The following is a 14,067-nucleotide window of genomic DNA, read 5'->3' on the forward strand; positions in this document are numbered from 1 at the left end:
TTCTTAAACTCATTAATATTACCAATTATATCAGCATCTTTTTAGTTTCACTTGCAGCATAATTAATCCTTTATTTTTTTTCTTATTTGGTTAATGTTGCAATCCTAATTTAAAAAGAATACATTAAAAATTGCTTCCTTCTTCTGGGTTGCTATAATTTATTGGAGATGGATTTTAATGCTCAGGCCTGGTGTACACTAAAAAGTTAGGTTGACCTAGCTAAGCGTCTTACTGATGTGACAAATCCACATCCCCGAGTGGCGTAATTAAACTGACCTATCCCCGGTGCTGGGTTGACAATACTGCCTCTAGGGGAGCTGGATTACTAACCTTACAGGAAAACGCCTTCTGTCAGCGTAGGTAGTGTCTGTAGGGAAGCACTACAGTGGCACAGCTGCAGCATTGCTGTAGCATTTCAAATGTAGACAAGCCCACAAGCCCTTTGTTACTAGCGGTGCATGAACAATCACACAAATGTTCATATAAAGTTTAAAGTGATTTTAACAATCAACAGCAAGAAAAAAAATCAGGATAACGAGTGCCACATCCTCTTGAAGTTCTTTCTTGTAATGCTGCAACAGGGTGTGTTTGTGCTATAGTAGCTCTGCTAGTTTTCCACCTATTGGAAAATGTATATATTGTTGGGAGGTTTTTCCTCTACTTTTAAAAAGTAATCAGTAGTTTTACTGCATGCGTTGCTCTGTAACAGGAAGGTCATGTGCTATGACATTACAGGTCCTGCTATGGGTTATTTTTGTTTTGACAGATCAAAGCTATAGTAACTAAAATATATCACTGAAGTTATTAATCTTACCATTTTATTTATTAAAATGATATTTTTACTACTTTAATTCCATTAATAATTAACTCTAGATTGCTTCATATTTATAAGATTCATTTTTATGATGTGAGGGCATTTGTGATGTAATGCTTGAAGCCATTACAAAAATGTTTCCTAAAGACAAAAATAAATCTTATGTAGAATGTATATGTGATAACAAAAGTATCCTTTCCTCAAAACAATAAAACATTGAATGCCATCCTTATCCAATATATAATTTATTAGGAATGTCTTTTTTCTTGAATTTCCACTCTCTCAAATTCCAAAGACGAGTCCTGTGTATCTGGATCTTTTCTCCCAATTAAAGCAGTTGCTAATCAGAATTTTTTCTCTTACCTGTTCAATGACTAGCTAAGCCAGTGTTTCCAAAATAGTGAATCCGAGGAAGGGTTTAGGTGGGTTGCCACTGCTTTTCAGACCCCTCAACACTACCTCCCTCTCCCCCCCGGCATGTCTGCCATAAGTGCTCTACCTCTACACTCACTTCCATGGGCCTTGGGCAGCAGCGCAGGGATCAGGATCCAGGTGGCAGCAGCAGCAGTGGTGTGGAGGAAGTGACCAGAGCCAGCAAGTGGACCGTCAGCAGCCTGGGAGAGAGGCTGGCTGATGCTGCAGGAGGAGACAGGGCTTGGAGAGTGAGAGCAAGGGGGCTGAGGGATTAGTCGTGCTAGGAGCTTGGGGACTCGGCTGGGGGCGGGCAGAGGAGGTTTAGGGGCCTGGGAAGGTGAGAGTGAGAGATAGGAAGGTCCCCCTCCACTTCAAATGATGCTCCACAGCGCTGTATGACAGCTCCTAGCATTCAGTAGTTATATATTTTTAAAGTGAAAATGCAGTTGATGGGTTGCCTTACTAAAAGTTTTGGAACTTTCAATATAATCTGTAAAGAACTTGCGTGCAAGATATTTTTGCGGGAACGCATATGTGTAAGACACTGTAACTAAACTGCATTTTTCTTTTCAAATTTTGGGTTTGAAAAAGAGACTGTGTCAAATAAGTGACAAGATATAAAGCTTATTCGTCATAACCGAAACAAAATCTAGTTCGCTTATCAACCTCCAGAAAATGTCATGATCAATACATAAGGATGTGTTTTGAGTATTGGTGGGGGATAGGTTAGGTAAGTATTTGCAATCTACAATTGGTAAATTTTCATAGCAGAAGATAAGTTCTTTCAAATTATGGAATGTTCAGGAAGGAAATTTTCAGTTGGCTGAATGTGAGGGTAAAGAATTGTTTTTATTTTTTATTTTTATTTTTTTTTTTAAATATCTGCTTGTCAGGTAAGGATTGGTTTTCAGTCTGGATTCACAGGCGTGATGTTTATAGATTTAACTTTTAGGACAACTTTTTACAATTTTATTCTGCCCCAGAATCATTGCTATTTCTAAAACATACTCTATCTCTGTGATGCTGAATAGCAAAAGACTTAAGGCAATCTTTGAACCCAGGTCTTTTATATCATTGTACATTCAGCAAAATAGTCTATCCCTGTTACACATTTACATGTTTATGCACTTGAGATCATTAAGATTGGGGTATTCAGAAAATTGAATTCACAGCTAAAAAAGATTAAATACACAAAGGAGCTGTCCTAGACCTTTTATAGCATATAACTGATTTTGTACTCAGCTTTTAAGAAAATAGTATCATATTGGTCTTTTGTAGGTTCTGCGTGCTGGAGCAAGTCAGCGCCCTCTTACTCCCAATCAGGGTCAGCAAGGGCAACAGGCAGAGTCACTTGCAGCAGCTGCGGCCGCAAATCCAGCTTTGGCTTTTGGTCAGGGTCTTGCTACAGGCATGCCAGGTATATAATTGATGGATTAAGGAAATTAAAAATCAGTTCAAGTTAAAATATTGGTTTTATTAGAAATAAACTATTTACTATATCTTAAAATCCTGTTATATTTGTAATAAGCTATTTGGAGCTCGTTTCTGTACAACTTTGTTTGTTTAGTTTGGGTATAATTATGACAACGTTTTTCAAATACTAGAGGTTTTCTTTCAATTTGTTTTTAGATCTAATATAATTTCTTTAAATATACTTGTCTTTGCTGTTAATGTATTTAGTACATCTAAAAACTCTCTTATACCTGCATGGATAATGCCCCATAGATATGCGGTTCCAAAATAATTCTGTTATTAGCCACATTAAAACTCAGAATTGTTACTACAGCTAATGCCAAAAGAATTATTTATTGCTTATTGTAAAATAAATTTTATACCTGTACTACATAACTCTTAATAACATTGAATCTGAAATGGAGAATTTAAAATGATAGAAGACAAAAGGAAACTGTTGCTTAATTACCTCTGAAAAGGATGATGGGTTTGAAATAGATGTACTCCATTTTTGGTACCTATGATAAGTCCCATAAATTTCCTTCATGGGCCCTGGTCTGCACTAGAAAGTTAGGTCTATATAACTGTCTCTCAGGGATGTGAAAAATGCACACTTCTGAGCAACACAGTTAAACCGACCTAACCCCGAGTGTAGACAGCACTAGGTTGATGAGAGTGCCATCCAAAATGCAGCGCCTTAGAGCCTCAAAGTTGTTTCCAGATAAGATGTTAAAATCCAGCACCAGTTGGCTTGCTAGATATCTGGGACACTATTTACAGAATAGGAATCAAGGTTCCCTTTACAAGGTTCCTAGCGGTGCTCTGTGCCTGTGTATTTGGGGGAGAATTTATGAGCCTTATCTAAGGAAGGTTTGCAAAGTAAGATTCCATTCCTCTGCAGACAGATTCTTTGGTTGACAAATGCTGCACGGTTGTTTCCCACATAAATCCTTAAATTACAAAGCTCTTGTGGGTAACTTGCTTTTCTGCATTTTAGTTGACTTTAATAATAAAAACTCTCATGCATGCATGGTCACGTGCACACACACACTTTTGTGATTCACAGCTCGCTATTTCCCATTAATGATTAATTGAGGAGAGAAGTCATGCAACAGAATGAGAAGATTTCATACCTGTTGATTTTATTTCTGTTAGCATCTTCTCTTCTCATTCATCCAACCTGGTAATCTGGTAAATGACTGGAATATAATTTGTAACACATTGAAATTTTTTTCTAAAGGGAGACGTAAACATTTGAATTATCCTTAAGGCAGTTATATTTCAAGTTGTTTCTTAAGGGTAATACTCAGTTGCTGGAGTGTTTCAACAGCTTTGGGAGAATTTTGGTGGTCTGAGCTGAAAGGTGGGGCTTAGTTCTAGAGCTCAATTACATTGGATTGCTTCCAAATTCTACTAATGCAGGTCATTACCCCGTTAATGATAAATGGGGAGATAAGCTACTAACAGAAAATTATCAGGTAAGAAATTTCTTAGGCTAAATTCTATCTATAGACTAAATTGTTTAACCGTGTGGGCCAGGTTTCCAAAGTTAGTCATTCATAATAACATCCATCTGTGAATACCTTCAGTGCATGGAATATCCCCAGTATCTGCAGCTATATGACCCATATAAAACCAGTTACCTGATTTGCATACACACATGCACTGGGTATTTGCCCATAAATGAAATTCACACATTAGCACTTCCTTAATTTGTGGAAACTGGCCCCATAAGTTCTTAAAACAGCTAGCTGCATTCTGGTGTCTAACTGGGTCTGTGTTAACTTTACTGAGTAACTCACTTAGTCCAAGCTAAAGTGGATCTTCAAAGGAGAGGAAAGAAAGGTATTTTAATTCCAGTTTGAGTTTCCAACCTTTCAGAACTCCGTTTCAGAGACAATATTTGAACATACAAATGCATAATAAATCACCTTAATGCAGTCTCCATAGAAGACAGGTATTTTCAGTTTTGTGTTCAGAGCAACTTTCATGTTAAATTCATTGGCTTAGTTTAATTATGAAGTGTGTTGTGAATACACATAGTTTCTAGTAGTGCCGTTATTGTTTCAACTATTTCCATGCTGAATGCTTATAAAAGATTTATCTTGGACATCTAAATTTCACAACATAGAAGCACAATGTACAAAACCTATCATCCTGAATATGAAATGAAGCAGTTCAAATACAAGTTACTTTTTAATTATTTAGTAATTTCTTTTCTAGTTTTATTTGTATTACTTTTTAAAAAAATACATCTTGTGAAAATATTAGTTCTGTTTGAAACCACCAAACCCAAGAGAGTTTTGAGCTCAAGCTGTATAATTACCTTAGCTCAGTCTATATTTAGTGTATAGACCATATCAGGAAATCTATAAAAGATAAGAATTGGGCATTCTCAGATGTGGTATGTTCACAGAATAAAATCTGATGGTGGTGTCAACTTCATCACCTCTTGATTAATGCAAGGTCATCTGTCAGTAAAACTAGCATCACCCAAGGTCTGATCAGGGATGAGGTGCTCAGTTTTGCCTGAATCATCAAGATCTGCCTAGTTAACTTATCTGACCTTGTTTTGGTACAGGTCTGCTGCTGATGACTTGGTGCGGCATGAGCCTTGGTAGCGTTGAGATGGCTGGGGGGGTGGGTGACTGTTTGTTTGTTTTTGCATCTAATATTAGATGGAGGCTTTACCTCATCCCATGGGCTCAGACTTTGTCAAATCCAAATAGTACACAAGGTCCAGGATTAAGTGGTAAGTATATAGGCTATCCCATAGCACTACAACCAGCCTTAGCAAAGGAGGTTGCTGCTATTTATATTATAGTAGTGCCATGAAGTCACAATCAGGAACAGAGCCCTATTCTGCTAGACACTCTATAAACATAGAAGAACATGGGTCACTGCTTACATTTCAATTGAGATAAGATGCAACTAGTTGATGTAACAAACAATTGGAGGGAATAGGGAAAGGAGTAAGTAAAAAGAACGTGCTGTTCCTCCCTATGTGCATAACATGATAGTTCAGTCATTTTAAACATGTTTCTAAATTATAGGATATAAATAATAGTTAGCATCCGTTTCCAATGGCCATCTATTACTCCATTGACAGTTTCCATAGATATAATGGTAGAGACAGGTCTTGAGGGATTTGAAAGGACATTGAGGTGGGATGGGCATTCCATGCTTAAAAGACAACCTGGAAGAAAACACAAAGATGGTTGTGGCAGAAGTGGACAGGTTTGCAGCAGTAGCAAAGTGGCGGCACATAGATAAATAGGAAATGATCTAGTAGTGAAGGACAAGAAGCTTGAATTTTATGTGAGGAAAGCTAGTGGTGGGGTTAAAAGGGTGTTGGGTTATATGGTCAGAACAGTTAGATGAGTTGAAGGTTAGGATGAGGGGATGCTATAAAGGCCAAAAGTATAAGTGGATTCAAAAACGAATTAGATAAGTTCATGGAGTATAGGTGAATCAGTGGCTATTAGCTAAAATGGTTGGGGACATAATCCCATGCTCTGGGTGTCCCTAAGTCTCTGAATCTGACTGCCAGAAGCTAGGACTAGACAGTGGGATGGATCACTTGATAACTGCCCTGTTCTGTTCATTCCGTCTGAAGCATCTTGCCCAGGCCACTGTCAGAGGAATTGGTTTGACCCAGTATGACTATTCTTATAACAGGAGCCAAAGAAAAGAAGGTTGCAGTAATCAAGAGCAGGGATGATGAGGGCCTGTGAGAGTTTTATCTTAGAAAGAAAAGACTGGATCTTGGACATGTTGAGAAGGAAGCAGCAGCCAGATTTGGACATAGCATGGATGTGTGGATCAAGGGAGAGTGTGAAATCTAAAATGACCTCTAGATTATGAGAGAATGCAGGGTGATGGCGAGAACAGTGATTGAGAAAGGAGTAGTGGTGGAGGATTTAGAATGAAAGGCAAGGAGTCGGATTTAGTGATGTTAAATTTAAATTGATAATGAGATGTTCAGGAGGGGATGATAGGTAGAGGCCTGTGCGGATACACAAATGTGGATCCGCATCTGATCCACACCTGAGGCAATCATCTTACTGCAGACCAACATCCACAGTATGGTGATCGGCATCCTCAGGCATCCACAGCTCTGGGGCCCCTGAATCCCTCTTGGCATGCAAAAGAGCCCTGTGGAACAGCTGATTGATTGGCAGCCTGCTTTCCCCCCCCCCCCCAAGAGCTGTTCTGTGAGACTCCCCTGTGGCTTCTCTGCCAGCCCCTGATCAGCTGTTCTGCAGGGACTCCCCAGCCAGCCTTTGTTCCACAAGGTCTCCCCTGCCAATCAGCTGATTGGCGGCTCGCAGGGGTGCCCCTGCGGAACAGCTGATTGACGGCCGGTGGGGGAGCCGCCCCTCCTCCCCCTCCACCCACCCCAAGAGCTGTTCATCTGCTCCCCTGCTGACCACCAATGAGCTGTTCTACTGGGCTTTCCCTGCCAACCACTGATCAGCTGTTCTGCCAGGCAGGGAGCCTGGTAGAACAGCTGATCAGTGGCTGGTAGGGGAGCCCCACGGAATAGCTAATCGGAGGACAGCCCCTACCCCCAGATCTCAAAGGCTATGAGCTGCAGAGAGCTGCTTCCCCATCTTTGAGATCGGCATCCGATCCACTATCCACCAAAAAATAATCTGCAGATATCCATATCCGTGGATTTTCAGAGCTGTAATGATAGGCTATGGCATGGGATTGGATGGAAGGAGACAGTATAATAGATTTTTCCAGTTATAGGTATAAAGATTGTAATTGAATCTGTGTGATCTACTAGAAAAAATGTTGTAGCGAGAGGAGGGAGTAGGCTTATGCAGAGCACTGTAGGTTCTTTGAGTGCTTGCTCATGTCCATTCCAATTAGGTGCGTGCAGGCCTCGTGCACGGTTACTGGAAGGCTTTTCCCCCAACAGTACCCGTAGGGTCGGCTCTAGAGCCCCCTGGAGTCACGTGTCCATAATGCTCCATATAAGGGCCTGCCGATCCTCCGCTGCCTCAGTTTCTTCTTACCGCCTGTGACGGTCGGCTGGAATCCATCGCCTCTCGCTCAGCAAGAGTCTTTTCTCCCAGTGCTCATTTGCTTTGTACCTGTAAATAGTTCGTTTAGAGTTAATAGTTAGCAATTGAGTAGACAGACAGTTAGGCAGATCCCCTTAAAGGATCAGTCTGTTAGTCCAGGGGCCATGGCATGCCTCGGTCCTCTGGATTCAAACTGTGTGTGGAGTGCAAGAAACCTGTGCCAAGGAATGACTCGCACTCCACGTGCCTCAAGTGTTTCGGGGAGGCTCACTTGAAAGACTGGTGCAAGATTTGCGAGGGATTCCGTTCTCACAATCAGAAGGAAAGGAGCTAGAGGTTCAAGTTCCTCCTGATGGAGGCAGCTCTTGGACCAGCTCTGAGTTCTTCGGAGCTGGCGCCCAGTGCATTGGTGTCGGTCAGAAGTGCCCCAGCCTCTCTCCGTCACCCGGTGCTGAGGAAAGACTCAGGTAAACCCTCAGCACCCTAAGGAGTCGCCGGCACAGAGAGTGGAAAGTGCTCGTCACCACTCACATTTACCGGTCCCTCAGAAGACACACAAGAAATCGGACGGGTCACTCACCCACTCCAAAAGCTGCGGGGTGTAAGAGAGAGAGTGCGGTGAGACCCATGTCTGGCCACTCAATCACTACTTCCAGAACCATGGCACTGTCGACTCTGGCCCTGGGAAGGGGTATGTTGAGTCTGGTGCTGACCACTCCCCTGCCAGGGAGCTGGGTGAGGTGGTGGAGGACATCCAGTCACCCTCCACCCTGGAGACATTCAAAGTGTCTAGGGAGCTCATTGAGAGCATAGCGCCGCAGCAACCACAGTCCCAGGAAAGACCACAGGAAGCGGCAGATCTGGTGCCACGCAAGTCGGCACCTTCCAAAGGTAAACCCACCCCGTCAACCTTCACCTCAGTACCAGCCGCTGACACCAAGAGGCACCACACCACCATGGTCTCCGGAAAGTGAGTCCACATCACAATCTGAAGCAGAATCCTTTACCTTGCAGAGGAGTCGGCACAGGGGACAAGGGATGCCTCAGCCGTTTGCGGTACTATGGCCACCCCAGTGGCAAAATACTCAACGGCCCTTCTGGACCCCATAGGCCTTTCATCAGGCCGCATCGGGGAGCAGACTCCACCGGGCTAGATCGGAGACCATCTACCATCCTGACATCGACTCCAGTACTGAGTGGGACATTGACCCTGGACACAGCACAGACTATGGAGGCACCTATGCTGGCACCGAGTCTGACGCTGCCAGCACTGCGGGAGAGTCAAGCCGCGAGACCCTCTGAGGCAAAAGTCCGGTCCTCTGAGGGAGTCGTCATCCTCCTCTCTGGACGAGGCAGTGGCTGGCTGCAGTCTAGCACCGGAGGACAATAAGGCGCCCCAGGACCTTCTCCGTCGCATCATACAGAAGCTGGGAATCCAGGTTGAGGAGGTTGCCGAAGGGGAATCGGACCTATGGCAGCTATATTGTCCCCATCGGGGCCATCGACGGTGGCCTTGCCGTTAATAAAAACTATTGATAACACGCTATCAGTTTGGCAAACCCCTTCCTCCATTCCCCCAACTGCAAAGAGGGTTGAGTGCAAGTACTTTGTCCTATCTAAGGGTTACGAGTACCTATACACCCACCCTTCCCCGGGTTCCCTAGTTGTAGCGGCTGCGAACGAGAGGGAAAGGCAGGGCAGCCAAGGCCTCACACCTAAAGCCAAGGAGGCCAAGAAAATGGATTTATTCAGCAGGAAGGTGTATTCCACCAGGGTCCTGCAGCTCCGGGTGGCAAACCAACAGGCTGTCCTGAGCAGATACTCTCTTAATACCTGGGGGTCTATCCAAAAGTTCGCAGAGTCTATCCCAGCCGACTCTAAGAAGGAGTTTGTAGCCATCGTGGAGGAGGACAAAATGACAGCAAAAGCGTCATTAGAGGGGGTCCTTAAATGCAGTGGATGCAGCAGACCAGACTATGGTCTCAGGGATATCTATGCATCACAACTCTTAGTTACAGGTGTTGGGCCTCCCTCACAAGGTCCAACAAACTGCAGGACCTACCCTTTGAGGGCCAGTCCCTATTTACAGAGTTGACACTTCAGGCCACAGCCTCTCCCCTGGTTTTACCAGCCACATCAGGGGCAGGATTCCAATTGTAGGAGAGGCAGAAACAATAACAATAATAGGAGGAGGCCCTACCACTCCTCATTGGGTAGAAACAAGGGGCCCACAGAGCAGCCCCCAGACCCAAAACAAAACTTGAGTGCGCCCAAGGACAGCATAGCAGTTCAGAGCTCGGAACCTCCACCCCAATTATTTTCAAACCGTTTATCCCATTTCTACCATGCCTGGACCCAAATTACTTCAGACAAGTGGGGACTACGCACAGTAAAACTGGGATACTCTATCCAGTTCCACTCCCTCCCACCCTTACGCCCCCCCATTCTCCGTCCCTTTTCAGGGACCCCTCTTATGAGCAACTTCGAATTCAAGAAGTTCAGCAGCTTTTGGAAGTGAGGAGTGGTGGAAGAGGTGTTCCCATGGAGTTAAGGGGGTTTTTATTCTTGGTATTTCCTAATTCCCAAAGCCAAGGGAGGTCTCAGGCCCATCCTAGACCTAAGGAACCTCAACAAGTTCATAAAGAAGCTGAGGTTTTGCATGGTCTCCCTGGTGTTGATCATCTCCTCCCCGGATCCAGATGATTGGTATGCCGCCCTCAACTTCAAGGATGCATGCTTCCATGTGTCGATAGCCCCGAGACACAGATGTTTTCTCAGATTCATGGTCAGCAATCACCATTACCAATTCGCAGGGCTCCTGTTTGGCCTCTCGACCACTCCCAGAGTTTTCACGAAATGCATGGTGGTGGTGGCCGCCTTCCTCAGGAAGCAGGGAATACAGGTCTTCCCGTGTCTGGATGACTGGCTGATCAAAGGGAAGTCTAGACAACAGGTAGAATTGGACATATCATTCATGAAGTTAAAGTTCACCCGCCTGGGCCTGTTGGTTAACACTCAAAAATCCGTCCCCCCCCCATCACAGAGGATAGAATTCATAGGGGCAGTTCTCGATTCAAAGAAGTGCAGTCAGGGCATTCTTACCAGACTCTTGTTTTCACAATATCCTATCCATCATAGATAAGTGGAACTGCCACCCTGTGGTCACGATCAGAAACTAAGACTGTTGAGACACCTGGCAGTCTGCACTCAGGTGGTTTGGTACCCCAGGCTGCATCTCAGACTGTTGCAGGCCTGGCTGGCTTCAGTCTACCTTCCCTCTCAGGGTTGTATAGACAAGGTGGTGTTGATCCCAATGTCAGTGTTAACTTTGCTCAGCTGATGGCTAGATCAGGAAGTAGTCTGTTCAGGAATCCCCTTCTCAAGCCCACAACCCACCATGACACTAGTAACCGACGCCTTGGACGTGGGTTGGGAGGTCCACATAGGCCAGACGAGAATGCAAGGCCAGTGGTCACAAAGGCACCTGTTGTCCCATATCAATATGAGAGAGTTGAGAGCAGTTTGGTTAGTGTCAAGCTTTCAAGGATCATCTGACGGGCAAATGCATTGCAGTACAAACAGATAACATGACTGCGATATTTTATATAAACAAACGGGGGAGTGCACGCTGCTGTTCCCTGTGTCAAGAAGCCCTTGACCTCTGGCACTTCTGTATAACTCACAACATCCATTTAGAAGCGTTTTACCTTCCCAGGTCTCAGAATGTGTTAGTGGACTTTCTCAGCAGGTTAGTAGCGACCCACGTATGGTCTCTGTGCCCAGATGTGGCGAACGACATCTTCCAGAGGTGGGGAATTCCCCAACTAGACCTGTTTGTGACAAGGTCCAACAGAAAATACAGGAAGTTTTGTTCGTTCCAAGGTCACAGTCAAGGCTCAGTAGCAGACGCCTTCCTCATTCCCTGGTCAGGTTATCTGTTTTACGATTTTCCACCAATCCCATTGATACGTAAGGTCCTTTTGAAAGTGAAGAGAGACAAGGCGATAATTATCCTGATTGCCCCGGCGTGGCTGCGCCAGCATTGGTTCACCACGCTGTTTGAGCTTGCCGTAGAGACCCCTCTAAGTCTCCCATTGCTCCCAGATCTGATCACCCAGGATGAGGGTCACCTTTGTCACCCAAACCTACAATCTCTTCATCTCGTGGCTTGGAAGCTCTGTGACTAAACCAGCAGAAGTCTCTCAGAACAAGTCAGAGAGATTCTAATGCATAGAAGGAAACCTTCCACAAGAGCTACCTACGAGGCGAAGTGGAAGAGATTCTTCCTCTGGTCCCAGCAGAGAGAAGCTTCCCCAGAGTTTTCATCTGTACCGCTGATCCTGGACTATCTCTTGCACCTTAAGCATCAAGGGCTTTCAGTATCCTCAATGAAGGTCCATCTAGGGGCAGTCTCAGCGTTCCCCCTGTGGGTGGAGGGGCATTCAATCTTCTCAAACCGCATAGTGAGCCGTTTTCTCAAGGGCCTTGACAGATTGTTCCCTCACACTCATCAGCCAGTTCCTCAGTGGGACTTAATTTCGTACTATCTGCACTGATGAGACCACCATTCGAACCATTGGTGACATGCTCTCTTGTACTTGTTATAGAAAGTGGCCTTCCTGGTAACCATGACATCGGTTAGAAAGGTGTTGGAGCTGAAGGCTTTGGCTTTGGAGCCTCCCTGCACGATGTTTTTCAAGGACAAGGTTTGTCTACGACCACAGCCGGCTTTCCTCCCAAAGGTAGTCTCGCAGTTTCACTTTAATCAGGATGTTTTCCTCCTGGTTTTCTTCCCTAAGCAGCATGCTAGCGACTGTGAGCAAAGCCTTCATTCGCTTGACTTTAGGAGAGCTTGGGCCATCTACATAGAGAAAACTAAGCCTTTTCAGAAGACCCCCCAGCTCTTTGTGGTGGCAGACAGAATGGACAGATGATTTCATCGTGAAACCTGTTATGAGCTGGCAAAAGTACCAGCCCCTATTTTGACAGCCCATTCGGCAAGAGCCCAGGCAACCATGGCGGGCCTTCATAGCTCAGATTCCAATCCAGGATATTTGAATGGCAGCAACATGATCCTCCATTCATACTTTTGCGGTGCACTTCGCCATCACCCAACAAGCCAGAGAGGATGCAGCAGTAGGCAGAGCGGTCCTGCAGTCAGTTCTAATTTGAACTCCAACCTTGCCACCTAAAGAAGTGCTTGTGAGTCACCTAATTGAAATTGACATGAGCAAGCACTCAAAGAAGAAAAGACAGTTACTAACCTCTGTAACTTGAGTTCTGTAGCACTTTAAAGACTAACAAATTTAATTTCAGCAGGCATAAGCTTTCGTGAGCTTCAGCTCACTTCCTCAGATGCAGTTGAAGAAGTGAGCTGAAGCTCACGAAAGCTTATGCCTGCTGAAATTAAATTTGTTAGTCTTTAAAGTGCTACAGAACTCTCATTGTTGTTTTTGCTGTATACAGACTAACACGGCTACTCCTCTGGAACTCTTCTGTAACTTGTTCTTCAAGATATGTTGCTCATGTCCATTCCAAACCCACCCGCCTACCCCTCTCGGAGTCTCTTGGCAAGAAGGAACTGAGGAGGCAGAGGGTCAGTAGGCCCTTATATGGAGCGCTATGGACGCATGACTCCAGGGGGCTCTAGAGCCGACCCTATGGGTACTACTGGGAGGAAAAATCTTCCAGCAACCATGCATGAAGTATGCACACACCTAATTGGAATGGATATGAGCAATACATATCAAAGAACAACAGTTATAGAAGGTTATTAACGTCTTTTTCCTAATGAAAGTGGGAGAGGAAAGGATAAAAAGCCCATGAAAAATGTTGACAGAATTACTAAATAGGAGGAGAAACAGAAGATGAAGTTGCAAAAGCCAAGAGAGAACAGATTTCAAGAAGGGAGAGGATATGATGAATGCTCCCAAAAGCATAATGGTAAGTGATGAAGGCTGAGGATGTAGAAGCCATGAGCTTCAGCTGAAAAGAGGTCTTTGGCCTTTGTGAAAGCCCTTTCAGTGGAGTGAAGAGTGGGTAAGGCAGACTGCAGAAGAATCCAGGGTGCAGAGGAACTTGAGGCAGCAGTTGTAGATAGCACTCCTGTGTTCAGAGGATTAAAGATTGTGTTAGAGAAGCATTTTTTTTAAAGGATGAGATCATAGTATGTTTGCATTGTGAAAGCAGTGAACTGGGAGTGAGGGCTCTAGTTGAGGAGAAAGGTGAATAGGGGAAATTAAGATAATTGACATGAGAGCACATGTGGTGACTGGAACAGGTGGAGGGAGAGGTTAGAGGAGGAGAGCAGACAAGGAACCACAGATCCATGACAGGAGGAGGGAGAGAACAGTG

General features: G+C 44.5%; 1 protein-coding gene across 5 annotated transcripts in view; it reads left to right on the forward strand.

Moving 5' to 3' along the window:
* Positions 1 to 14,067, forward strand: part of PUM2 (pumilio RNA binding family member 2) — a 148,592-nt gene that overhangs the window by 83,461 nt on the left and 51,064 nt on the right. For all 5 annotated transcript variants that reach the window (XM_067544719.1, XM_067544718.1, XM_067544721.1 and 2 more), the window contains exon 10: positions 2,507 to 2,645. In XM_067544719.1, the coding sequence (XP_067400820.1) occupies positions 2,507 to 2,645 (139 nt within the window). The remainder of the gene's footprint in view (positions 1 to 2,506; positions 2,646 to 14,067) is intronic.

Source organism: Emydura macquarii, unplaced genomic scaffold (assembly GCF_026122565.2).
Source record: "Emydura macquarii macquarii isolate MOO-44397 ecotype Brisbane River unplaced genomic scaffold, CSIRO-AGI_Emac_v2 contig_1027, whole genome shotgun sequence".
Classification (NCBI taxonomy): domain Eukaryota; kingdom Metazoa; phylum Chordata; order Testudines; family Chelidae; genus Emydura; species Emydura macquarii.